The sequence below is a fragment of the Orbicella franksi genome, chromosome 1 (assembly GCF_964199315.1).
Source record: "Orbicella franksi chromosome 1, jaOrbFran1.1, whole genome shotgun sequence".
In the NCBI taxonomy this organism is placed as follows: Eukaryota; Metazoa; Cnidaria; class Anthozoa; order Scleractinia; family Merulinidae; genus Orbicella; species Orbicella franksi.
The window spans coordinates 14,711,442-14,737,126 of record NC_138145.1 but is presented as its reverse complement, the minus strand read 5'-3'; the positions used below and the strand labels follow the sequence as shown (position 1 = coordinate 14,737,126).

The 25,685-nt window shown below is 39.6% G+C and overlaps 2 protein-coding genes across 2 annotated transcripts; both read left to right on the top strand.

Annotated features, from left to right (window-relative positions):
- Positions 1 to 2,094: 2,094 nt before the first annotated feature.
- Positions 2,095 to 8,456, top strand: LOC145477850 (TNF receptor-associated factor 2-like). The gene is made up of 7 exons (XM_081455696.1): positions 2,095 to 2,817; positions 4,045 to 4,102; positions 5,002 to 5,106; positions 5,426 to 5,590; positions 5,978 to 6,055; positions 6,473 to 6,562; positions 7,030 to 8,456. Exons 1-7 carry the CDS (start codon positions 2,675 to 2,677, stop codon positions 8,059 to 8,061), a joined length of 1,671 nt encoding a protein of 556 aa, XP_081311822.1. The 5' UTR covers positions 2,095 to 2,674; the 3' UTR covers positions 8,062 to 8,456.
- A 3,205-nt stretch (positions 8,457 to 11,661) lies between these two features.
- LOC145492173 (TNF receptor-associated factor 2-like) lies at positions 11,662 to 25,184 on the top strand. Its single transcript, XM_081471516.1, has 8 exons — positions 11,662 to 12,243; positions 17,074 to 17,229; positions 18,505 to 18,556; positions 19,991 to 20,095; positions 21,024 to 21,188; positions 21,803 to 21,880; positions 21,990 to 22,079; positions 22,635 to 25,184. The coding sequence occupies exons 2-8, from the start codon at positions 17,081 to 17,083 to the stop codon at positions 23,661 to 23,663; spliced, it is 1,668 nt and encodes a 555-aa protein (XP_081327642.1). The 5' UTR covers positions 11,662 to 12,243; positions 17,074 to 17,080; the 3' UTR covers positions 23,664 to 25,184.
- The last annotated feature ends 501 nt before the right edge of the window (positions 25,185 to 25,685 follow it).

Here is a 25,685-nt window from a genome sequence, read left to right as displayed (position 1 = left end):
CAAAATACAAAATAAAAACACAAAATAAAAACGAATAGCGTATGCATGGAAAGGTGACATTCCACGATTGTTCAGTTTATGTACCGTAATCCGGCTTCCCGTTAAATGTTGGCAAAATCGTTGAAACAGTGGAAAATTTTATACATATTGGAAAGCAGACTCCTGTTTTGTGCGAACTTAAGTGTGTTTAGCTCACCTCAAGTAATGGTACGGCAGCACCTTGCACTTTCAATCCTTTTGCTTTGTGCTTAGATAGTGGTGAAAGCGCCTACTTGTATAGAGCGTTTTCACATGACGTCACGGCAGCCATATTGGTGTTCCAAAACAATGAAACAGCGGCCATGTTGGCCACCAAACCAATCCTGTCGGAGTTCAACTCTTTTCTTATGTAAACACTTTCTTTCGTTCCAATAAATTTGCATGGCTGTTGGCCACGTGGGTGAAAACAATCTAAATTAGTTCATGCATGACCAAACTGTCATGGTGGGAATTTCCCTGTTTTATATTTAAACGCTCCCTGTGCAAAACACTTGTCTATTTTCAGCCGTATGACTGATTGTTTTGGAAGCTCAGATCCCCAGAATGTACGTCATATAATTTGAAGATTCTTAGGTCTTTCTATAATCTTACAAAATCATGAGAACTTTGTCGAAGTTTTCATGATTTTGTGAGATAATAGAAAGTCGTTAGACCTAAGTATGAGCGTACATAGTAGGGGTGTGAGCTTCCAAAACAATCAGTAGCTTCCAAAACAATCAGTCATATGGCTGAAAATAGACAAGTGTTTTGCACAGGGAGCGTTTAAATATAAAACAGGGAAATTCCCACCATGACAGTTTGGTCATGCATGAACTAATTTAGATCGTTTTCACCCACGTGGCTAACAGCCGTGGAAATTTACTGGAACGAAAGAAAGTGTTTACATAAGAAAAGAGGTGAACTCCGACAGGATTGGTTTGGTGGCCAACATGGCTGCTGTTTCATTGTTTTGGAACACCAATATGGCTGCCGTGACGTCATGTGAAAACGCTTTATACTAGTAGGCGCTTTCACCACTATCTAAGCACAAAGCGAAAGGATTGTGAAAGTACAAGGTGCTGCCGCACCATTACTTGAGGTGAGCAAAACACACTTAAATTCATACAAAATAGGAGTCCAATATCTGTAAAATTTACCACTGTTTCAACGATTTTGCCAGCATTTAATGGGAAGCCGGATTACGGTGCATAAACTGAACAATCGTAAAATGTTACCTTTCCATGCATACGCTATTCATATTTAGTTTGTTAGAATGTTCTGAGCTGCGTGGAAACACAACTGATGAAATGGAATACTCTATGATTACATTGCAGTGCAACCTCTAAATTGGCCATCTGCTCGAAATTAGCCATCGCTACAGCGCTAATAATGCCACAGTTTACCTACAAACTCAGAGGCGGACAGAAGCACTGCCGGAAGTGAAAATTAACAGTAGACTGATAGGAGATACAATGCTTTGTCCTGCAGTACATACGATTTGTTTATGTTATTCAACAGGACTCGACTAAAATCATTTGAAATTCTGAAATTACGTACTCCGCGTGCAATATAGGGCCAAAGTTTCCGATCTTCTTCCTGCCTCTTGTCGATCGGAGTTTTTCCGGGTAGTTAAAAAATTTAACACTAATCCACCGGACGTTGTCCCTTTAATCTTTCCTGTAAGGCAAATAATGTTCTTAATCTAGCATGTGTACAGAGGAAGTGCTCTGTATCGTGCATGTGAAGCCAAGCACAAAGGGAAAATTTTCAATATTTAAAAACTCGATCGGGTCAGAAACCAAAACTTCTGTCGATGGGACTTTCTTAAATACATTTAGGAGTGGCTTTCGTTTTTAGTTCAAACAACAACGTTATTTTGTAATGTTGGCCTTGATTACTATGGCGAAATTGCTTAATCTGATTCCACCCACATTTCTCAGTCGTTAATTTTAGGACCTCTATGTAAACCTAGGACCTCTATGTAAACCACTTTTAGTGATGGAGCTTCCTAATAAAATATTGTTACTACTACTAATTTGAAACAGAAACTCGTGGTCGATAAATAGCTAGGCATGTTCTAATGAGACAGCTGCAGCGATATCTCATAACCATGGCCAGCACTTAAACTAAGGTGGCTCAGTTGAAAATGGTGTCTTTTCAAGCGCCAAAACCTCTCGATCACCTCCTTGTTGAACCTAATATACTGTCGAGTTGTTATTAATATAAGTCGTCGCAGTACCCCAAACTTGGGTAGCGTGTCTCCATAGCCATCTCAACTCTTACAACTATCCTTATAGCCAAACAAGGCCACAACAACATCAGACTGCCTGTTCGTTCTGTGCTGTTCTAGTCGGCTTCCGGCCTTTCACCCCCTTCCGCCCATCCAAATAATACTTCCGGTGCGAGGCCGGGAATGCACCGTTATCGGCTTTTTAAAGACATTTATATGCACTACGAAACACACGCTTCCTGTTACTAAAAGGTCGGGGACTGCGGCTGATACGACTGCCGTACTCGCAGTAGACTGAAACACCAAAATGCTAAAAAAGGAATTATTACCGCGATAACGAAATTTCAGTCCGTCTCCGCTATAAATTTGCATTCGAAGTACTGAAGTTTAACGAAAGGACTTCGTTTTGATCTGTGTAGGAAAGTGATGGGCTATCAACTGGCAGAAGCTGACAGAGACAAGACTGATCCCAAACACTTATGCACCAAGTGCAACAGTGTGTTAAAGGAACCAGTTCAGACAACGTGTGGGCATCGCTATTGCAAAGAGTGTATCAACTCTATTCTAAGGTATCTCTTGTTTACGTAGTCAGTTTTGATGCTTTATCGTTATCTAAGGGGGTTTTGTGAATTATAATCCAAATAAACCAGAGAGACATGAAAGCGAATCAAGCGCAAACTTGAGGGTCTGGATATGGTTTAACTGATGGCTGGGAATTGGAATTTAATTGTTAGCCATGAAACGTCGCTTTTTCAGACAGAAAGCTGAGATCACAGATCTGCAGAATTTACTGATAGCCAAGAAATGGGCTTAAATTTTTTAACAGATGGCCGAGATTTCAGCACTTCCAAATAGGCCCTCAAACGTGCGCTTGATAGCATTAATATGTTAGCGGGTAGTAACAGGTTCTGAAGTGGTGAATAATTTCATTCTTGGCAATAATTTATACTCTGGCAGCAAGATTCATCGTCATGTACAAGATTCATCCTTTGTCAAGCGACTTTTAAATATAACGTCAGAATAACAGCCAATCCTTCCAAGTCTTACTCTCTATATCTGATTGCCTGTAAGAACCCTTGTTATGTACTCGCTGAACAGTATGGGGTAACTTGCTCGATGAAAATTCATCTGGAATGTATCCAGAAGCTATGAGAAAGTAGAACAGTATGACATGGATGCCTTCCAAGATGTTCAAGAGTTCAGTGAGATACTTAATTCCCAGGTTTTCAAGAATAAGAACACCAAAAAAGCAAAACATATGGGTAAAACCCGATTTGTTAGATCTGAACGGAGGCCCCATCAGCCAAGAAGTGAGAATATGATCATGCTTTTTAATAGAACATATCACAGAGGTACTTCAATTTGAAAATGAAAATATCAAGGGACCGCAGCCAGGATGAATCATAGTGAAATTTAAACAACAAGCCTTCGACTGCCTAAATGGCAGTTCTCAACAGCTTAAAAATGTTTAAAAACATTTTCACCCGTTGAAGACTACAGTTAAGGCAGTTAAAAGCTTGCGCTTTTTTGAAAAAAAAAAAAAAAAATAGTCAGAGAACTTTTAAAATTTTACTTCCTTGAAAATGCTTATCTAAATGTTGCAATTCAAGTCAGATCCGCGGTTGTAGCAGTCCTTAGGCTTGCAGACGAATGCAACTGACATTTTTGAAACAGTTTAAACAGTCATCTACGCTCCTCCTTTGTGGCTCATGAGGAATATATTAATGACAGTTTCCCTTTTTTCCAGGGACTGACAATAAGCGTAGTTTTAATGTGTATATCTGGTTTTGTTGCAGTCAGAAACCATCAGAGAGTGAATGCGTTGCTGATGGAACCATCCTCACGAAAGAAGAAGTAAGTTATTAGAAAACAAAATCTCTCTTTTTCCTCCCTGAAAGTAAAGATGTGGGCGTGAAGGAAAGATGGTCAGACTTTCTGATGCTTAGCCTTCCTCTCTGTGAAGTGCTCTACTTGTTATTATTTTTATAATGTCTATTACAAGTGGCCGTGGAGAGATTGAAGTAAACATATGGTGAAATATACGTTGTGGTCCTCCAGTCGATCTGTATACACCGTTGCATGTCATATATGAAAGATAGTTCTAGCGCTAATAATGAAATCCTTTCTCCCGACATTGTAAACAGTTCTGTTGTCATTGTTGTGCTTAATATAAGCTGATGAGTGTTCTTTATAATCTACTTGTGTTCTTCATAATAGCAATCTACGTGCATAAATTGGATAGCGAAATCAGTGATTAGCTCAATAGACAATTTGCAATTGTGTATGATTTAGTTTGTGTAAGATCTTTCAGACTCACGGGCGTATAAATTCGTCATATCAAACTTTGCCTATTGTTATGGTTTAAATTTTTTAAGACAATAAGCCTTTTGTTGTCTGTTTGTAGGGATTTTTCCGTCCTGTTTCGCGAAATTGTAATCGCGCAACATATAAAAAATTGTCGTTGTTCTGAGCGAAATTTTCCTTATCCCAACCAACGGTCGCTGCAATCTTTACAAATACTTCAGCGATGGCAGGGGCTTACAATCCCCCTCCCACACACATGCCTTAAAGATTTATCAACCAACAAGGATTGGAATCCCGCAAAATCGTTTTAAAAAAGGGGGAAAATGACCACTTCTCTGCAAGAAAGGGCCCATCTTCACTTCCCCTTTATTCAGATAGAGTACCTCTGGATCCACCGCTGAGCAGTTTCTAATCCTCTGTGATCTTATATTTTCCTCCTGCTTGCCAAGGTTTTCCCGGATAAATTTGTTGAACGCGAGATCCTCTTACTGGAACTTCATTGTTCTCGTCTTGATAAAGGCTGCCAATGGAAAGGAAAGTTAAAGCATCGTCAGGTATTTGTTCGGCAGTATTTTCGATAACTTTTAATTCCTTGCTTGCACCACATGTTTATCTCAGTAACCACAAGTAGCAAATCTGGATAACTTTGTCTGAAACGACGTCGTCATATCTATAGTTCAAGCTGTGCTGTAATCCGGGGAGCAAGGGGCAAGAGGAAATAACCACTAGAAAAGGACATGCAAATAATATATCTTTCAGGAGATGATTACATTTAGCAACTGCCATTCCATGCCTATATATACACTTAAAAGCACAGTCATGCAAAACTGTAGTTACGAGGTGATGTAGTTTCGTGTTATTTTAACTTTGCAGGACCACGAGAATGTCTGTGAATTTGGAGAAATCCATTGCGTCCATCCCAAATGTGGAATTTTGGTGCAAAGATCCGAGCTGGCTAATCATCTTGAAAACAGCTGCAGCTACAGGGAAGAGTTGTGCACTTACTGTGAAAAAAGGATCGTGTTCGTTGATATGACGGTAAATTATTTAGTAATTATTACATTTTTAACGGTGTTCAGTGCACATGCACGTTGAGATCGCTGAAACAATAAGGGAAGTACGCGGTTATGGTTATCAGCTGGGTATAGGAAGTTTAAAGTTTCGCGCTAAACAGTTTTGCAACAGCAAACTGCAGTAAAAATAGTAAAGTCAGTCACTAGTATTCACAAGTTGTCTTTACTGGCAATGCAACTTCCAGGCACTTAACTGCATGTTCATGAAGCTTCCACCCGTCACTGACCTTTTCACTCAAAGGTCTCTTACTTATTTTTGATTTTGCATGTTTATTAATACCATTAATGCGCATTTAACGGGTGTTTACACACAGCAACCCAACACATATTGTCTTGTAATATGCATTTTCAGGCTCATCACCAGACTGATTGCCCTCAATTTCCAGAGCGCTGTCCGGAATGTGGGAAACAAGATATTCCCCGGAGTCAGGTAAGCGACGACGACTCGTAAATGACTTTCATATTACAAGCAGCCATATGTTTTCAGTGCGGCTTTGTAACTCGTTACCGGCCATGGTGCTTAAGAGGTTCAGTGAGCATAAAAACGAGAAAGAGTACTCCACGGCCAAGATTTATTCGATTCCGCCCGTTTTGCATTTTGTTATACATTTTAGGTAGTAAGTCGCACGTTATGTAAATTTGTGTCTAACTAGGTCTACAACCTCATTATATATCAATATTTTTCCCGACGTTTAACCGTAGAACCCCAAATTAGTATTCCAACAAAGTTACTTGGCTGTTAGTTATTACTGACCAAAGCAACCCTACAATGCAGTCGTTGGGCGATTTGTATACTCAACGCAGTTTGTAATCTTTTAAACTTGACAGATGTTTATTTCTTTCCCAGATATCTACTCACTTGGATCCAGCTGTAGGTGATTGTGAAGAAATCAAAACATTGTGTCCATTTAAGACAGTTGGATGTAAAGAAACTAAGGTAAGAGAAATTCGAGTCTTATTTTGAACACCATATATTTCTTTTTCCTGAGAACCATATCCGGTACTTAGATTCAGTGGAGAGGGTAAAAACGCTATAGCTCCCGTGGAAAGTGACCTGGTTTTGCGCATGCCGTTGACACTAAATTATGATTCCCTCAGTAGAGCCCACTTTGCCTTTCCTCTAGGAAACCGGGAGATTACGGAAAGTGTTAAGCACGGGCGGAATGGGTCGTGCCTTCTTTATATCATCCGTTCTCGTAGATCAGTTTCACTTAAACAAGGCGTCCCTTTGGAAGGGAGATAAACGGTTAGCGGTTGTTTAAAGCCCTTCTTCATAAAGGCACACTCGCGAAGTATATCTCGACAATGCAGTAGCCCGGGAAAATTCAGAACGAAGTAATACAAATTAAAGACACTTTATGTTCACCTATTGAATCTGATTTGTTCCTATCAATTTATTTTTAGGCGATGGCTCTAGATGAAAGAGTGAATCACCTTAAGGAGTGCACGCCAGAACACTTGACTTGTATACTGCAACACGTAAAAGAGCTATCCTTGCTCGTTAACAACACCTTGCATCTTACGTCACTAAACAAAACTAATGGCTCAGTTAATCCAATAGAAAAGCAACTCGAGCAGTCGATGAAGCAAATTGGAGCGGTTTTGGTGGAAACAAAGAGCCTGAAATCAGAAGTAGATCAACAAGATTCTCGAATCAAATCTCTGGAGACCGTTAAAGACCAGTCTACTTTGCCTGTTAGCTCAAGCTGTAGTCAGAAAAATGAGCTGCAAGAAGCGACGAGAAGAATGCATAATCAAGAGGCCAAACTTGCTGATCTTGAGGTATTTGTGATAGAAGGAAACAAAGTTAATGAGGATCTGGAGCGTCAGGTGAACCTGCTAAAGAGAGAGCAAGAAGGTTACAAGGAAACGATTCGAAAATTACAGCGGCATGTCGAATCTTTGGAGCACACATTGAGCATGCGTAATGTGGTGTTAGCTGACTTGGAGGAGCAGGTTAAACAGAAGGAAATCTCCAATTATAATGGTGTTTTGCTTTGGAAAATCTCCGACTTCGCTCGAAAGAAGCAAGAAGCAGTCACAGGAAAGCAAGTTTCCCTTTACAGCCCGTGTTTCTACTCCAGCAGTTATGGATACAAGATGTGCGTGCGCCTGTATTTGAACGGAGATGGCATGGGCCGAGGAACACACATCTCAGTGTTCTTTGTCGTCATGCGCGGTCAGTATGACGCGTTACTCCGCTGGCCATTCAGACAGAAGGTCACGTTCATGTTGCTGGATCAGGATAACGTAGAGCACGTGATCGACGCCTTTAGACCTGATCCAAGCAGCAATTCGTTTCAAAGACCAAAAAGAGAAATGAATATCGCCAGTGGCTGCCCTACCTTCTGCCCTCTGTCGGAGTTGAGCAATTACGCATATGTCCGGGATGACACTATGTTTCTCAAGATCATGATTGATACCGCAGACATTTGATATTTTCTAGGAATTAAAAAAGGACATTGCAGTAAAATAAATACCATATTGCGATACGATACTGCAGAACTCTCATAGCGAAAAGAAGATAGAATTTGAACAATACGCCACCCCATCAATGAAAATATGTAGGAACTGGGAAAATAACATAAAACATAAAAATAACATAAAACTAGCTTCAAGTAGGTAGAACATATTTATAAAGTAAGGTGTATCTAAACATGCAGAATTGTGTGAATTTTGCATATAAATTAGCAAGAGGGGCAACAGACAAGGAAGGAAGTGGATTTTGAACAAGGAGAGTTGTGTCTGTAATAATTACTGCCAGGAGCCAATGCTCCTGTTAGTGCATATTCAAACTATAAACTTGTGCATGCATGAATGATTGTATATGCGGGAGTAAGTTCATATGTATACGAAAATATCATGTCATGGAAATTAAATGTTAAAAATTGTATTAAGGTATGTGTTGCTGTTTCCATTTTTGTCTGGCAATCACGCTTTTTACCACGGTCTTATTACTAGTTATAATAGGTCGGCCAACTTCTGTCGATCCTCAAGTTATGAGACCAGTTTCATACTGATTCTCTTTGTCGATTATCAGTTGTAATAACAGAGCTAGTTGTAATATGTGTTAGTATAGAACCTTTTCATAAATGGCTGGCAATTTAAAATTCTTTTGTACGTATTTAAATTAGCCTCACTAAACTCGTTTGGGAGTAAAAATTCTTTTGAATTATCAACTCAAGAACGAGGTTAGCCAGGCTAATTTTAATATTTACAAAAGAATTTATAATTGGCAGCCATTTATGAAAAGGGTCTATATACCACACAAGTGAATAGTGCTTTTCGCGCGCTCTGATTGGTTAACTCCGAGGTGATTAGCAAGTACTATTCACCTCCGAGCAGCCGGCGCGAGAGATTTTAAAATTTCTGACCGCCTTGTCACACATAAAATAAAGTTTTGGTCTGCTAATTATTCAGCTTGTGTGGTATATACTAAAACTTACAGTTATTCACCTTAGTGTCGGTGAAAGTGATGGATATTTACCTCCATTTCGGTGAATAATTGTTAATTATTTAGCTACGGGCCAAAGAGAAACTGAATTTTACAGAACGCGCGCGGCAAGACGAGGGCAATAAACGGGAGTGAACTTTCTTAGCCCTCGATATTCGGAAGCCCCACCTAAGTGAGCTGCACCCCTAAGGAGTCATCTGACTAAACACGTGATCAGTAAAACCTTGGTGGTTCAGATGATCAATTGTTTAGCACTCCTCTGTGAACATGACTTGCTATATATCACATTAAGACCAAAATTCGATATTAATAAAAGTTAATGATGCATAATCAGATGCGAGTGAAAATCACATGACGTCACGTGATGGCTATTCATGTGATAGTCATTGCATAGTTTGACGCAAGATGTACTCGCAAAAACATTCTCAGACAGAACATAATGCACCATATCTTATAGAGTCACATACAGTAAGAACGACGGAAGAATTGGATAATTTTTTTTGGTGAGTGTTTTTTTTTATTGTCTCGGAATAGTTATTTCATTGAACGTTACATCCATCATGTACAGTATGAAATATTGTGATGTATTTTATGTACTAGTCACCGCGTTCCAAACGTTCGCAAAACTCGATCTCCATCAAGACTGTGTTAGTAATTTAGCGAACTTTAACTCGGATGCTCTCCTTCCTAAAAATTTAACCTAGCACTTGGGGGAGTTATGCAGGTGCGTGACAATTTAAGATTTTAGTACGTTGCAAAAGGGTCATTCGTCAGCTTTAAAACGCAGAAAAAGATGAAAGTCGCAACCTGAATATGGTTTTTAATAATGCGTAAAATCTTGGTAGCTATAGTCTGTCGTCGTGCGTGGGTATACTGATCATTTTAGTAAAAAGGCTCGATTTTATCGTTGATGTCGCTACCGGGCTCGATGAAAACTTTGCATGCTGCTGTTCGGGAAAGGAGCTGACGGCCCGAGAGAGCGTAGGAGATTAATCCTAATCTCAGTATGAAATCAGAATTAAAACGCCTTCATGGATAAACCTGAAGTAGAAATGTTTGCTTACCCAGGTTCCTTTCTGACTTTAAATAATACATTTACAATAATTACATAAAATAATAATAATAATAATAATAATAATAATAATAACAATAATAATAATAATAGTAATAGTAATAGTAATAGTACTAGTAATAGTACTAGTACTAGTACTAGTACTAGTACTAGTACTAGTACTAGTAGTAATCAGAGATTATGAGAGTGCGTTCGACGCTCTCACTTTAATATATAATTATATATCGTAAATAAATGATTTCACTAGCCGACTTTCAACCTTTGTCTATTGCTAAAATCAACATTTTTTCAGCAGCAACCGAGGTTTTACAGTCAGATATGCCTAGTGTCAAAGTCCATGCTAGTGAAGGCGTCACGATTTGTTGATATGTTGCGTGACGCTGCCAGTTTCTGTAGTCTCTCCAGTTTCATAGAATATTTAAATTACGTACATTATTCTAAGCTAGCATTTGCAGTCGCGTGCTCGTTTCGCGACTAATTCGAGTAGTTCCCCTGATGAATAAAGTAGTCTTATGGATCTTGCCTTCAGAGTACTTTTCCACCGATTCCAAACAAAATTTCGACCGGATAAAGACTGAGCTATCTGTCGCGACTGGAACTAATCAACAAATGCAATCAAAATGTAGCTGTTCCCACGGTTATCATCCCAAAGCCAAGTCGTGTTAATAAACAAGCACAATTCCCTCAGATTGCGATAAATGCTACCGTCGAAGCGTTTAAATTCGCCAAAATCTAACACTGAGAGCACATAATAGCGAGGCGTACGGCGACTGAATGGAAAGAAGTCAAAAAAAAGATCCATCGGAAAGACGAGCTCACATGGCCTGCTCACATACTCACATGTTCGCCACATGTCTTATCGCATGTCTTAGCATTAAACGGTACCAGTTTACTGGTCGTGACATGCCCCTGCAAAAATCAAGCGGGGTGGCCATTTTGGTGTCCTTACAGGAATGTGTTTTTTTTCAGCCTAGAACCGTGCACAGGCACAGCTGCCCACGGAATACAGACGAAAACTGAACTGAAACGAGGCAGAGCCGACTGCTATTATTAACCAGAAATTATAGAGACAAACTCGGCTGACAGCAGAAGGACTGAAAGCTTAAAGGGGCTAGGTCACCTAATTTTAGGCAATTTCAGCACTGATCAAATGGTCATAGAATTAACTAAAATATCACAAAAACGGCTCAAAGTATAGTAGATCTCAAACAAAACACAGGAAAGCCAAGAAGGGACATGGATGGACAAAACTGGAGAGGATTAACACGGACTGCATTTGGGTAAATTTGCTGAAACGTCGGCCCACCTTTTTTCACATTTATTTCAGTTTATATCAAAATATCATAGCTGGAAAATCATTCTCAGTTGTTATGCGGCCGTGATTTTGCAAATGAAAGACTTTGCTCTGCCAATTTGACGTTTAGAACTCACAATTAACAAAATTAAACAAAATTACCTAAAATAGCGTGACCTAGCCCCTTTAAGCGAGCTGAGACACGCGTTATTTTTACCACGTGCGGTAATTGTGACGCTTGCAATTTTAAAGCGTGGTGTCATCGTTTTGAATACTTAAGGGAGTTCCCCGCGCTCAACCCGTCACCAAGTTATGCAAATTTAGCACGTACCCATGCAAATTTAGCATACTCCATGCCAATGATAGCCTGCGTTGGCGGACATGTCACAAAATCCCCGGACTACACCGACGGTTTAGACTGTCAGCGACGCACGCTATGTCAATGATTATATCCTTTAAAATCTGGGACCTTCTTCGCGCAATCCAAGTTTTCACCGGCTTGAAATATGATTGAAGAGTTTCATACGTACTAGACATGACAACATGGGATGCATCGCTGGTCGATCAGACAAAAGGTTCTGCGCTGTTACAGAGCCATCTTGGTTGAATCATTCTTTTGTAGTTGTTGAATGTAAGCCGGTGGCGTTGGACGTGGGAAGAACAATTCTATCGATTAAATGCAATCTATCGGTGAATCATGACTTTGCTACGCGAAAATATTACTGCAATTGGTGTACTGACTACCATTCTGTCGATACCCAGATCTGCATCGAATCCCGGCAAGGAAACAACGTTCAGGTGAGTTGCTGTTTGGTGCTGCAAGATTATTATACATATAGCGGACTGTTTCTAGCAGGCGCCAGTTTGCGTGATACATATACGTTATCGAGAAGACAGTACTCAGTGAAGACTTGGCTTCAATCCTGGCAATCGCACCGTTTGTAGGAATTAATAATGTCGACTGCCCATCATTCATTCGGCTAAGTGACAAAACAATTGCATCAGATGTTGTCTCCTCAAATTTCAAGGGCAGTTTCGAGCAGTTATTCCAAAGAAAGTTTTAACAGCTAGACCGAGAATACTTGGGAAGAAATCTAGATAAGCTGAGTCGTTCGCTGGTTGCTTCAGCAAACGGCGTCGCTTTCAATTTACGGTTCAGTCTTTAGCTGGGGATTCCCCAAATTCTCCTCTGATTAAAATTCACGAAGCGTGTTATCAAGCGTCGTCTGAAAAACGGAAATAAAAAGCAGTAAATAGTGAAGACTAAAGAAAAAAGAGTAAGATGGGTTTAGTAAAGGAATTGTCCCTTTGTCTTGTGAAAAAAAAGCAAAGAATTGGTTAAATAAATTTCGTAATTTTCCCAGCTTACCCTGCGGAATCTTGCTGACGTCAGCAAAGTGTGATTAACGACGCGTTTGATCTCGTTTAAGCTCAATTACGTAGGTTAAGCTCAGTCAAACGACTGTAAGTTGCATAGGATGCGCATACAACCTGCAGCAGAATTAAGGGATTGTAAAGGTAAATATTCACTCTCTTTCTATACGTGTTTTGAGAAAAAAAATTCAGAACTCAGGATTTTAATGGACAAAAAAAAAAAAAAAAAGATCAATTCATATATTTATACTGCTTCCAGTTAAGTTTAATACGTTGAGGGTCACCTAGGCCGTAAAGATCTTGCTGGAATCAGTACTAAATTTGACTTAATGGACAAAAAAAAAGATCAATTCATATATTTATGCTGCTTCCAGTTAAGTTTAATACGTTGAGGGTCACCTAGGCCGCAAAGATCTTGCTGGAATCAGTACTAAATTTGACTGTTTTGCAATTCACCACTGGAACAACTTATTCTGCTAAATTTGTCTGCTTTATGCTGACCGACAAGGATTTTAGCAACTGTCTAATGAGACTAGTAAATTTGCATGGCTGCTGGACGCGTGAGTGGAATTACGCTCTATTGTGGTAAACCTTTGGTGATTATTTTTCATCTCTAGGCCGTATAGAATTCATACCGTGAAGGACGTTTTAGATTATATCGGGCCGAGAATTCGGCATCATTCATCTCTTCGAGTGAAAACCTGTTATGTTCTTCGTATGAGAAATCGGGATTTTTCGACATCAAATTTCTCATGTAGGACTGAAAATTTGTTGTCATCGATAGTACCGTTTTCGTAGCTCAAGAGAAACAGGTCTTGGAGCTCGTGAAAGGAAGACATGACAAAATTTTTCGATAGTTTTAGGTCGATGTTTGCAAGAACTCAGCTCTGTTTACATGTACTCGCACTTAGTTTTCACGCCGTGAACGACGTCCTCGACCCAGTCCTACAACACTTTTACTCGTCGTCGTCGTCGTCTCATCCGTCGTCGGTGCTTAGGGTCCCTATTATCAAGTCAACTGAATAAAAGTGGGTACAAATGAGTGAATAAAATGGGTACAAATTTAAATGTAAACTAAGAATCCTTAAGAGACACGAATGCTAAGAAAACAATGATAAAATTTTTTTAAAAAAGTGCTAAAAATATATATAATATCAAACATTTGCATGTAAAGAGTCACGTTAAAAGTAGCTAAAAGTTTGGCATGAATTGAGTCTTTCTGTGTATTCAACACAGGGCTCAATTCCTTAATTAAAAGCATTTCAAAAACTAAACAATCAAACTTCGATCTGCATTTCTTCAAAATAGAAAATTGTTTCTCCTCTAAAGCAGACTTCGTTAGCCCATGCTCCTAATTGTGCCTGGCGATTGCCGAGTATTTGTGTTCGCGCGCTGATACGTTTGTGTAGATGTCGGGTTGTGTACACCCGACATAATCTGCGTCGCACAGATTACATTGAAATTTGTAAACTACGCATTGATTGCTAACAATGGGGGCATTTTCTCTTTCGGAGCGAGAACTTGGCCAATCTTCTCGCTCTGGGAGACAGGTTTAATGTGGACACCAGTGTTGGCGCTCAGATTTTGCATTTGTCTTTTGACTAAGTTAGCCGATTGCTGAGCAGTTTTTTCTATATTATCGCAGTGTTTTATAGTTAAATTATTATTATTATTATTATTATTATTATTATTATTATTATCATTATCACTATCACTATCACTATCACTGTCACTATCACTGTCACTGTCACTATCACTATCACTATCATTATCATTATCATTATCATTACTTTTATAATTATATATTTTAAGGAGAAGAAAGACTTTGCAACTCGCTTTTTATTGCTGCAGTTTCACCTTTGGTTAAAAAAAAAAAAAAGTGGTGCAAAATACTTTCTACATTCAAGTAAAATCACAGGCTACCCTAATTCACGTTCTGGTAACTCGACCATGACCTTTGTAACCCTCGAGCAGATTCTCTTTTGGATCACGCGAGTTAGCGAGCGAAGAGATCCGGCGGGGTAAGCCTGCTCACAGACTATGGCCTATCCCCATGAGCGATATTTTGTTGTGGATTCGAATGTTTTGTGAATAGCATTGACTTACTTGTTGCTGTCTGTTTGTTTTGTTATTTTTGGTCGATTACATCTCTGGTTGATTTCATTTTTTGAAATGAATTCGGTCCGACCATACAAACCTAGCCTCCCACGCAGAAGCTCTTTGGGCTCGTCACACGTTCCTCCCCCACGGAAGACGTGACGAGCCCAAAGAGCGTCTGCGTGGGAGGCAAACCTTTAGCAAAAATATCGTTCCGCCAACGGCAAAGGTCACGGTTATTTTTGTACAGTCGACTCCCGATAATTCGAACCTTCAAGGGAAATTGAAAAAGGTTCGAGTTATCGGGAGTTCAAGTTATCGGGAATTGAGAATAAATGACCGGAAATAAGGAAAAAACGGTGTTTTTCTATTCATGTAGTGTACATTTTAATCACATTTAATAACAGGATATATAGAGAAGTCTAGTGAAATTAAAACAACACATCTCTAAATTACTGTATAAATCGGAAGAAAACGTAAATGTGAAAAATATAACAGAGGAAAGCAGCAGGGAAAAGTCCAGGAACAATAAACTGTACGACTTTTTTCACACGGCTGCTTCAAAATAAATCTAATGTTTTGGACTACAGTACACTGTTTGTTTTGACTTGTCACGCATTGACATACATGGTTCGAGTTATCGATGGTAAAATTATGTAGAAAATGACCTGAAGGGAAACGAAAATTGCTTCCAGTTAGCGGGAGGTTCGAGTTATCGAGGGTTCGAGTTACCAAGGGTAAATTACAGTAAATGTATGACGGAAATCTAGGGGAAATCGATTTTGGTTCGAGTTAGCGAGGGTTCGAGTTATCGGAGTCGACTGTATCATGATTAATAAGAGAACGTGCCGGCTTGGGCTCCCTGTGGTGAAATCCGGTCCTTAGCTGTTTGGTGAATTTTGTTCCGTAATCAATTATTTCATCATTTTTGAATCATGCGATGATTTGCTGAGTAAGCGAACTTTACTTAAAGTGTATTTTTAATTTACTGCTGACTCGTTGTGATAGCGTAGCTATATAGAATGAGTTATAGCAGTTGGTTGGGGAAGAAATAATTCACGCGCTCGGTAAGTCGGTGGGTTGTAAAATACTTTGGTTGGTAATTTCTCTGACCAGTGTATTTGCGAGAGGGGCGACATTTGCCTGATCATCAAGTCATCTGCCAAAGCGCATGGTTTGCAGTTCTAAAATCTCAGTCAGCACATCGCCAATTTGGTCAGTTTTGGGCTTGCTCTCGTGTGAGTAATTTCGATCTTCTGATTCAAGGATTTGGTTAGTGCAATGAAGGAATGAAAATGTTTGTCATAGCTCAAGTCCTAAGGATAGAAACATCGATATCAGAATATATAGCCCTCGATTTTAAAGGCTAGAGGCCTAAAATAAAATGTGGATGTGGTCTCATTACCAGATTAACAAATTAAGTTGATTACTAACACTTATTTGCCTATGAAGAACTGTGTATATGTACATAACACATTCAGTTTTTTTTTTGTTAGAACTCATAACTCTATCAGTGGTAACAATCCAAGCAGCTCAATGATTATTTGCTAATTAATAATTGTTGTAAAATTTATACGGTGTCACGCAACATACAAACTGCTCAAAAATCTTTTTGACCACCCTCGTCATATGTATTATATGAAAGATGTCCGTTTCAAGTACAGTCGAGCCGTCCCGTAAGCGACCACCCAAAATGTCAAGCCTGGTCGCTTATGAGAGCTTAGACCATATTGGGTCGAACTTGCCTAATTAGGATATGGTAACTGCAAGGACTTACCCTATGTTTTAAATATTTTCTTCATGTAAAAAGACAATTTCGAGAAAAAATCTGGTACTTTCCATTCACAAATTTCCGTATCTTGTACTATCTAGGAATTAATGCGATAATGTTAAAACACCTTATTATCCAATTTCTGCTCCATTGTCTGTCAAGTGGTCGCTTAAAGAAAATTTCAAACTTTTAGCTCTAAAAGTGGTCGCGGTCGCCTACGAGAGGTGGTCGCTTACAAGAGGTTCCAAATATAATTATTTGACTCGGAAACTTTTGGTATTTTGGAAAACTGGCCGCTAAGGAGAGGTGGTTGCAACCGGAGGTTCGACTGTATGATGAGTTGGCTTAAAAGCTTTTGACTTGTTTCATTTATGTCGTCTCCGCAGTTGAGCCATGCCTGGATACAATTTGGCTTCGGTTGATCGATCAAGGATCGACAAAAAGAACTTGTGCCCTAAATGCGATGGACTTCTTAGAGAAGCTGTACAGACCATAGCTTGTGGACACAGATACTGCAAAACATGCGTGGATACCATGCTAAGGTAACTTTACTTGCTAATACATTTAATTTTTTTGTAACAGAAAGTGAATGCTGCGGTTTCAAGTCCCAAAGGGCACAACAATTTTTTTTTTATTTATTCGCCTTATTTTGTTTTTGTTTTTGTTTATACTATTCTTATTTTGAACCGGAGTTTAACTAACCGTTTCCTTTCTTTAAAAAAAATCCTGTGGAGCGTTTGATCATTCGAGAATTCGTCGAGTTTTTCGAATCGGCTCAGTACTCAGCACTCGAAGCCCTTTTCTACAGAATTTGTCAGGGGCAGATCCAGGGGGAGTGTGCAAAGGGGTGCGCACCTCTCCCCTTGAGAAGACATGCGGCTTTCACATATAACAGATTCTGCAAAAAAAGAAAACTATGTTGCACCATTCCTTAGCGATGCACCCCCTAAGAAAAATCCTGGCATGGATCCGCCCCTGTTGTCTTACGTTTAGATAAATAATTTTTCACAGCAGTACGTCCGTCCCTTTTGTGGTAAAAGCATATTCGAAGAGAAACTGACTAAATCGCAACTTGTGATGGTGCAACATCGTGGAATCTCGTTTTCGTGTCTGATGAGAAATGAAAACGAGACAGATTGTAAACACGCAGCAAGAGCAACAAAGCTACATGTATACTGCTGCCGGGCACACCCAGATCAGTATGCTGCTTCGCTCCGCTGCGCAGCAATTGAGTTGTTTGTGATGAACAATATTACCTCCGTGTATAAGGACCTAAACGAGGAAGGGCACGTAGGGGGTTGTTAGTTAAAGAAACACACTTAGCTGTGTTTTAAAACACACACAAAAAAGAAGAAAACTGCAATTCAGTCTCGCTCTCTGATAAATTATTGCCTGTGTAGTGTAACATTGAGTGCTATTATATGGCTTGTGTTTGTAGCCAATATAACGTCCGCTCTGATTGGCTAATCCTAGGGCAATATTCTCCCATAATGCCTACGGGCCGATTACGGGCTAGCAAAAGCAAGACAAAAAGCCATAAAAAACAAACCTATAAACCTCGAACGCTGGGTCTTTACGGGAAAATCTCAAGCCTCGGCCTTGCTGTATTGACCTCGCAATCGCTCGCTCAATACGACAAGGTCTCGGTTTGAGATTTTCTCGTAGAAGACCTCACTCTTGGTAGTTAAGTAGGTAGTACGTAGGCTATTAAAAAGAAATATCAGTGGCTTGTAATCATTAAACGTGATAGCTTCTAATTACATCATCGATCCCTTCTCGATTTCTAATAATTTTCTTTGTCTTTTTTTCTTCCTTAGTCAGGGAGACGGAAAATGCGTCATTGATGATTTAGCCATTAGACCAGAACAGGTCAGTTCGTTGACGTCACGTGCCCTTCTCTTCAAACTGTGTCTAATTAGCCAACCTCATTCCCAAGCTCTCTCTCTTGTCCCTCCCTTGACATCGGTGCTTCTCAGAAACTTTTTAGTCTGGGTAGGGTCAACTAAATACATCTTTTGAGATCTCCATTCGAGCGAATTAAAGAAATGCGATCACTAATAACGGACAGTAAATGTATACCTGTGAAAATCCAGCTACATTCTAAGCTTAGCTTCATACAAGGGAGAAAATACATGAAGAGAGCAATTTTTCTTTCCGGACAATTTATCGAACTTGTTAAAGTATATGTACATCATTTCTATTTGAATTAGAGGCGTTCGATTTTAAAGCCGGTTTCGCTCAGTTTTTCTTGTTGTCTGGACATCAAGCACATCGTTCGCTTTTAATGGTGCTTTGTAATTACCATTATGTATGTAACATATAATTCTTGACTACGCCAACAAAACGCGTTCCGACTGTGTCTAAATAGAACTTTTGGTTATACGTACATAAATCTGACCAGCATAATGTAAATATACTAAACTACTGAAAATCGGTCACCGTTTTTGCTGTACGTGTATCAAGTCGGAATTTTTGGTTAATCGGCCGCCGGTGGTGAAAATAATGTCTTTTTATCGTCCAAGACGCAAATCAAGAGACAGAACGAGGCGTTTGTGTTGCACCCGAGGGCCCCGTGGGGTGCAGCATTGAGCTTCTTTTCGGTTGACGATATCCTTTGTGAACGAAAGTCTTCTATTCTTTTCTCATTAAGGCCGATGCAAAAAATAATGTACCATTCTTCTTGACCGATTAATGCAAACCACAATAAAGAGAGGGTGTACAACTTGCCCGAGGGTCTTAAAACCTAGCGGCAATTAAGACACTGCTACCCCTCGCACCCAACGGATATTTGTTTACCACCCAAACTCTTTGTGATCACCTGAGCAATCCGGCTCGAAGATGGAAAAGAAGAGAGAAAGCCTGAAAACGAGGCTGCAAACCACAAAGCCACCAAAATAAGCTAATACATAACTGATTACTTATCAATTCTTTATCAAAAATTGTAACTTAATTATTTGCCAAGAGAAAGATGAAACAGTTTTAAACAGAATCCGAAGGCATGACAATAACGATTTACCGAGTGAACTGTGTGAAAAACTGGCGTGATGTTACATGTACAATGCCTATAAAATTGCTACATTACCTAAGTTTTTGTATCATGTGGTATATAGTATAAAACAAATTGTAAGTAGCTATAGCTTATGTGCAATTTCGAGGACTGAAAGCTTTGAAATTCGCTTACTCTACGCCTTTTGTCTCAAAGTCTCATTACCCTCGAAAATATTCTTACTAACTGAAGTATGTGTTTGCTAATCTAGATAGGACTATAATATAATGTCATTTGCTTTTTGTTAACGCCCATAGGTTTTCTTGGACCGCTTTGTGGAGCGAGAGATCCAGTCATTAACTCTTCATTGCGTTAACCAGGAACAAGGTTGTGAGTGGAAAGGCGAGCTGAGGAATCGAGAGGTGAACTTTGTGATGTAATATTTTAACAGATGCACGACGTGACCTTGCCTATAAATATTCCTTCGCGAAAAATCCCGCACATCATGTTAACGGTGTTTGCGGAGCTCCGGCGGCCCGAAGACCGCCAAGTGGAGCCCCAACTCATAGAAACCCGTGAATCGCTTTCTTCATGGTAAAAATGGCTAGCGGTACTGCTCGTGGGCGTGTACGTACGTACGACGACGACGGCGACGATGACGACGTCGCACAACATGGCAGCCATACTCCAGCTAGTAGGACATGCGGCCTTGGTTTACAGCGTCCATCTTTAATATTGGATATCCATTTTATGGTCAATTGACACCTGTCAAAACAGCGTATCCGCTGACCAGTATAACGTGTCCATATGGTGAACTCAATTTTTGAGCTCTTGGAGGTCACGTGTTTGTTGAAGTTAACCGCTGGCCAAGTACTGGCTTTTCGATTGGATTGGGGGCTCAAACCAGGTTAACTTACAGTAATCAGCGCCGTGTTGTTCGGATCTGAGGCGGTTAACGCTAACCCAGGATTAAAAGCTAACCAAAGTATAAATTTTTCTTGTAAAAAATATTTTTCGCCGCTTATGTTTTGTGTTGTTTGAGATTATTCAAACTCAGAAGGCCAAACAATATGAGCAGAAAACCTTACCGCCAAGTTAAAAAAAAACTCTCACTTATCCTGGGTTAGCTTAATCTGGCTTTGAACAACCTGGCCCAGGAGCTCCGATTTTAGGCGGCTTTGGTAAATCTATATATTACTTAATTTTGTACTGTATTTAACCAAAGTCCGGTCCTTATCATGCAATCGTAAAAAAAAAAAAAAAAAAAAAAAAAAACATTCTTAACTTATTAAGCTCAATAGATTCACTGGCAACTTAAGTTTGATTCTCGATGTATTGCGTTATTATCAGGTTCATGACGCTGTCTGTGAGTACGTTAAAGTACCGTGCGTTCATTCCGAATGCGGTGAACTGGTGACCAGGGCAAAGCTCGCGGAACATCTTGAGCAGGCTTGTCAGTACAGAATGGTAACATGTCAGTACTGCCAAGTTCCTATCGTTTTTGCAGTAATGAAGGTAAGTTAAAATTAACGCCAGGAAGTAAGAAGAAGTAAAATAAAACCGAACACCAAAAAGAAAAATTCAAACAAAAATTAAGAGGAGCAAATACACTATTGTAAATAACTAGATTGTATTTGCCATGAGCTGGGCGAAAAGTCGTGCAAATTATGGAGAAGGTATAAAGCGCTCTCAGTTTCAATTCACACAATGACCTGATGTCAACATTTCAAATGGAAGTACGTTAGCTAATTGTCTGCTCATGCGATACGATCTGTTTGACAACATCAACCTGTACTTTACAAACCTGCCAAACGTAGCTCGCTACATGTGCAGACGCTTGTCACTTAGGTCAAACAGTATTGCTAGCTTATATATAGAGATTCCTAGTAATGATGGCATGAGTACAATGTACTGGGCCGGGTTGTTGTACTGTACTGTTGGTCCTAGCTTGTCAAACCAGAAGGACCAACAATACAATCAGAAAACCCCACCGAAAAGTTACAAAACTAAAATCAAAATTCTTGCTAATCCTGGGAACCGTTAGCTTAGTCGGGCTTTGACCAACCCGGCGCAATTGAGCACACTTTGATGGCTAATACAGCAATTGATCATTTTTCTTTCTTGTACAGAAACACCAGGAGACTCAGTGTCCCTCGGTCTTGATTGTTTGCCCAGAGTGTAACAGGAAGGACATTCCTCGTGCACAGGTGAGCTCATCACCCATTTCTACTAATTTTGTGTTAGGGTGGATAAGATTGCGTTTTGACGGTTTTTTTATGCAATTATTTTATCTAAATAGCTTTATTTACCTTCCAGATGTCTGCTCATCTTGATCCAATGTCCGGAGACTGCGAAGAGATGCAAGCACCTTGTCCATTGACGCAGATTGGATGCTCCGAAACTAAAGTCTGCTTGTTACTTTTATTTTGATTTGTCAATTAACTAATCACACCTCCCTATGGTACATGCGAGGCCTTTCAGAAAGTTTGTTCTCGGGTCAAACGATTACTTCTGACAACCTGCTGTTTTACTTCGAGTTTTTCTAAGTCTTGAAGTTATCATTGAGCCTACTTATACATGATATTAGAGAATGAAAGTATTAAAAAGAAATGGAGTTCACTCCATGGGAAATGCTTGCACACTACTTCTATTTACGATTTCAGTCTTAAACTATCATAAAACGATCGCGTTAGTAACCGCAGAGAACTGGGCGGTGAGTCTTCTGATACAACTTAAAGAGTCAATAATTAAACGCGTAAAGCATTATCCATGGTAAAATTTATTTATTTTATTGATTTTTATTGGCGTTGAGATTTTTCTTGTGCAAGGATTACAGAAAAGGGGAAGTAAACAAAACTACTTATAGATTTAAGGTTGACGTAAAACATTAGAGATAAGAAATTCTATTAACTGCATAAATTGTGCTTATTCATCTCTTTTCTTTCTCTGTCCATTTTCTAGACCATGAAGCTGAAAGAAAGCAGAATTCATGAAGAGAGTGCCAGTGCTGGTCACGTGATGCGCCTCTTTCAATCAGTGATGCAACTCTTCTCTGTGGTTGACAGAACCTTGCAGGGTTCCAATCAAGTCAATGTCAGAGAGTTGAATCTACCATCTCATGAAGAATTGGAGAGATGCGTTAAACAAGTGGAGAACGCATCGAAAGAGAACAAAGAGTTGAAATCAAAATTGTTGCAGCAAGAAAACCGTATTCGACAGCTGGAAGGCCCAAGACAGGGAGAGCCAGTTATTTTAGGCTCAGCATCGGGGCACGAATCAACGAGGGAGCTGTACCGGAGAATTGATAACGAAGAGGCAAAAACAGCTGACCTAGAAGTTCTCATCGTTGAAGGGAATCGGCAAAATGAAGATCTTCAGCGGCAAGTTGCTACCTTAGCAAGAGGGCAGGAAAGTTCCAAGGAGACAATAAACCGCTTACAAAGGCAGTTTGAGTCCGTGAGTCACTCGCTGGCTTTGCGAAATGTTACACTAAGTGATTTGGAGGAATATGTCCGGCAGCAGGATGTATCCAGCCACGACGGAATCTTATTATGGAAAATTTCCGACTTCACTAGGAGAAGACAAGATGCACTCTCTGGAAATCAGGTGTCTTTTTACAGTCCGTGTTTCTTCACCAGTCGTTATGGATACAAGATGTGCGCGCGCATCTATTTAAATGGCGACGGCATTGGCAAAGGAACTCACATCTCGATCTTCTTTGTTGTCATGCGCGGTCAATATGACGCTTTACTCCGCTGGCCATTCAGACAGAAGGTCACCTTCATGTTATTGGATCAGGATAACGTTGAACACGTGATCGATGCCTTCAGACCTGATCCCAGCAGCTCCTCCTTCCAGAGACCAAGAAGAGAAACCAACATCGCCAGCGGATGTCCCACCTTCTGCCCTCTATCCGAGTTAAACAACCACGCCTATGTCCGAGATGACACCATGTTCTTGAAGATTATTGTTGACACCACAGATCTGTGAAGCTATTACGATCTCGTAGACTGGTCAAAAGTACGGTTTGCTGACATTAGAAACTCAAGGACCACTGAGGATGATATCATCCAAGTAGTACAACTACACATTTCCCAATGCATGTGATTTGAATTATGTCAACAGACAAAGATAAAGGCCGGTATACAAAGTGTATGCACGTCTAAGTCAAAACATTTGAAAAGTTTGGTGTGAACCGCAAAACAATCAGAAGTAGATCAGAAGTGCTTTACTGAATCGAAAGGAACATTGTATTACGAGTGATAATCAATATTGTTCGAGAGGAAGGACAACAATGTTGATAATCTAAAATATGAAACAATCGTGAAGGTTATTAGTAGTTTTAAACATTTATTGGAATATCGCAAATGGCCCTGGCCTGGCCCTAAAAGGTGTACCCTTTAGCAGATTTACAAATGACTGAAATATTTATGGATAACGAAGCGATTATCGGGCATTATATATTTGCATGTTCCTGAGACTCGCTGCGCACGTTAAGGAAAATGGAAGACAAATGCCGAAATTATAAGATTCTCGAAAACTTGGACTCGTTTCATAAAGCTGAATAGACTTATAGATTTAAGGAATCCTTGCAACTTGAAGTAACAAGTCCATGATTCATACTATTTAAGTGCGATAATGAAGAACGGAATCGAGTTCGTCCCGGAAGGGTTATTAGTTTGCTGCTTGATATGTTTTGTACTTGACTTTTAATATTTATTTTAAGTGATTTTGCAATGATATCGGTGTTCAAACTTGAATAAGTTCAAGGTTTTCTGGACTGAGTTTTCTTCGAAAACCATGTTAGAGAACTAGGAGCTTATATGCTTGTTATCAGTAAATACAGAAGCACAAGGTGATATTCCTCTGATAATTCTACGGCGAGCAATCCGTATACCGTATGCTGACCAAAAGGGGGTTTTTCCCCGGGATCTCCGGTTTCCCTCTTAAATAGAACGATTTTTGTAAGCCTTAGAAGTAGCGAATGAAATGCAAGAAAAGGTCAATGATTGTCTGTTTTGTCGTTAGTTGCTGATTTAACAGTGAACCTTAAGCAGTTAGTTTTACGTGGGTAAAAAGGGCAAACTTAATCAATACGAATTAGAATCGACTTAGTTGCCGGCTGGTCTTCAACCTTCGGTCGTCGAGCAGCGTTCCCCGTAACGGAGCGAATGAGACTAAATATAACAGATAACGTCACGACTTAAACTAAGTTGGGAGTAAAGAGAAAAAACACTGTGACAAAAACCACGACAGTAAATGACTGTACATGTTTATGTTCGTGAGACAATCCGCGACACTCTCGAAGATAGCGTGGCCGAGTGGTTTAGGGCGCTGGATTTGAAATCTGGAGGTCCCTGGTTCAAATCCTCCATCCTACCGCTATCTGGATTTGTTCTCGGTAGCCCCAAGTTCAACTCCTCGACAGCGTTGTGCAAATAGTCAACTGGTCAGCCTCTCACCAGTTGGGATTCTTAATAGTTTATGTTATATTTGAAATATTTCTTTATTTATTTATAGTGTCCCCAATTAGCACATTAGTGCTAAACACATCGACACTTAAATAAAGTTATTATTATTATTATTATTATTGTTATTATTATTATTATTATTATTATTATTATTATTATTATTATTATTAAAGATTCACACAGCTATTGATGATATTGAAGCTGGTTTCGTCATTGGCTCCGGGCAACAACAAGTTGCCTAGGGAAGCCAAGAAACACCCCTTGTTTGCTTTTTCTCTTCCTTCTAGAACATTATTATTATTATTATCATTATCATTATCCTTATCATTATCATTATCATTATCGTTATCGTTATCGTTATCGTTGTCGTTGTCGTTGTCGTTGTCGTCGTCGTCGTCGTCATTGTCGTTGTCGTCGTTGTCGTTGTCGTTGTCGTTGTCGTTGTCGTTATCATTATTATTATTATTATTATTATTATTATTATTGTTATTATAAAAGAAACTAACTAGACTGAGATCGTGCTTAGTCACTCGCTGGTAGT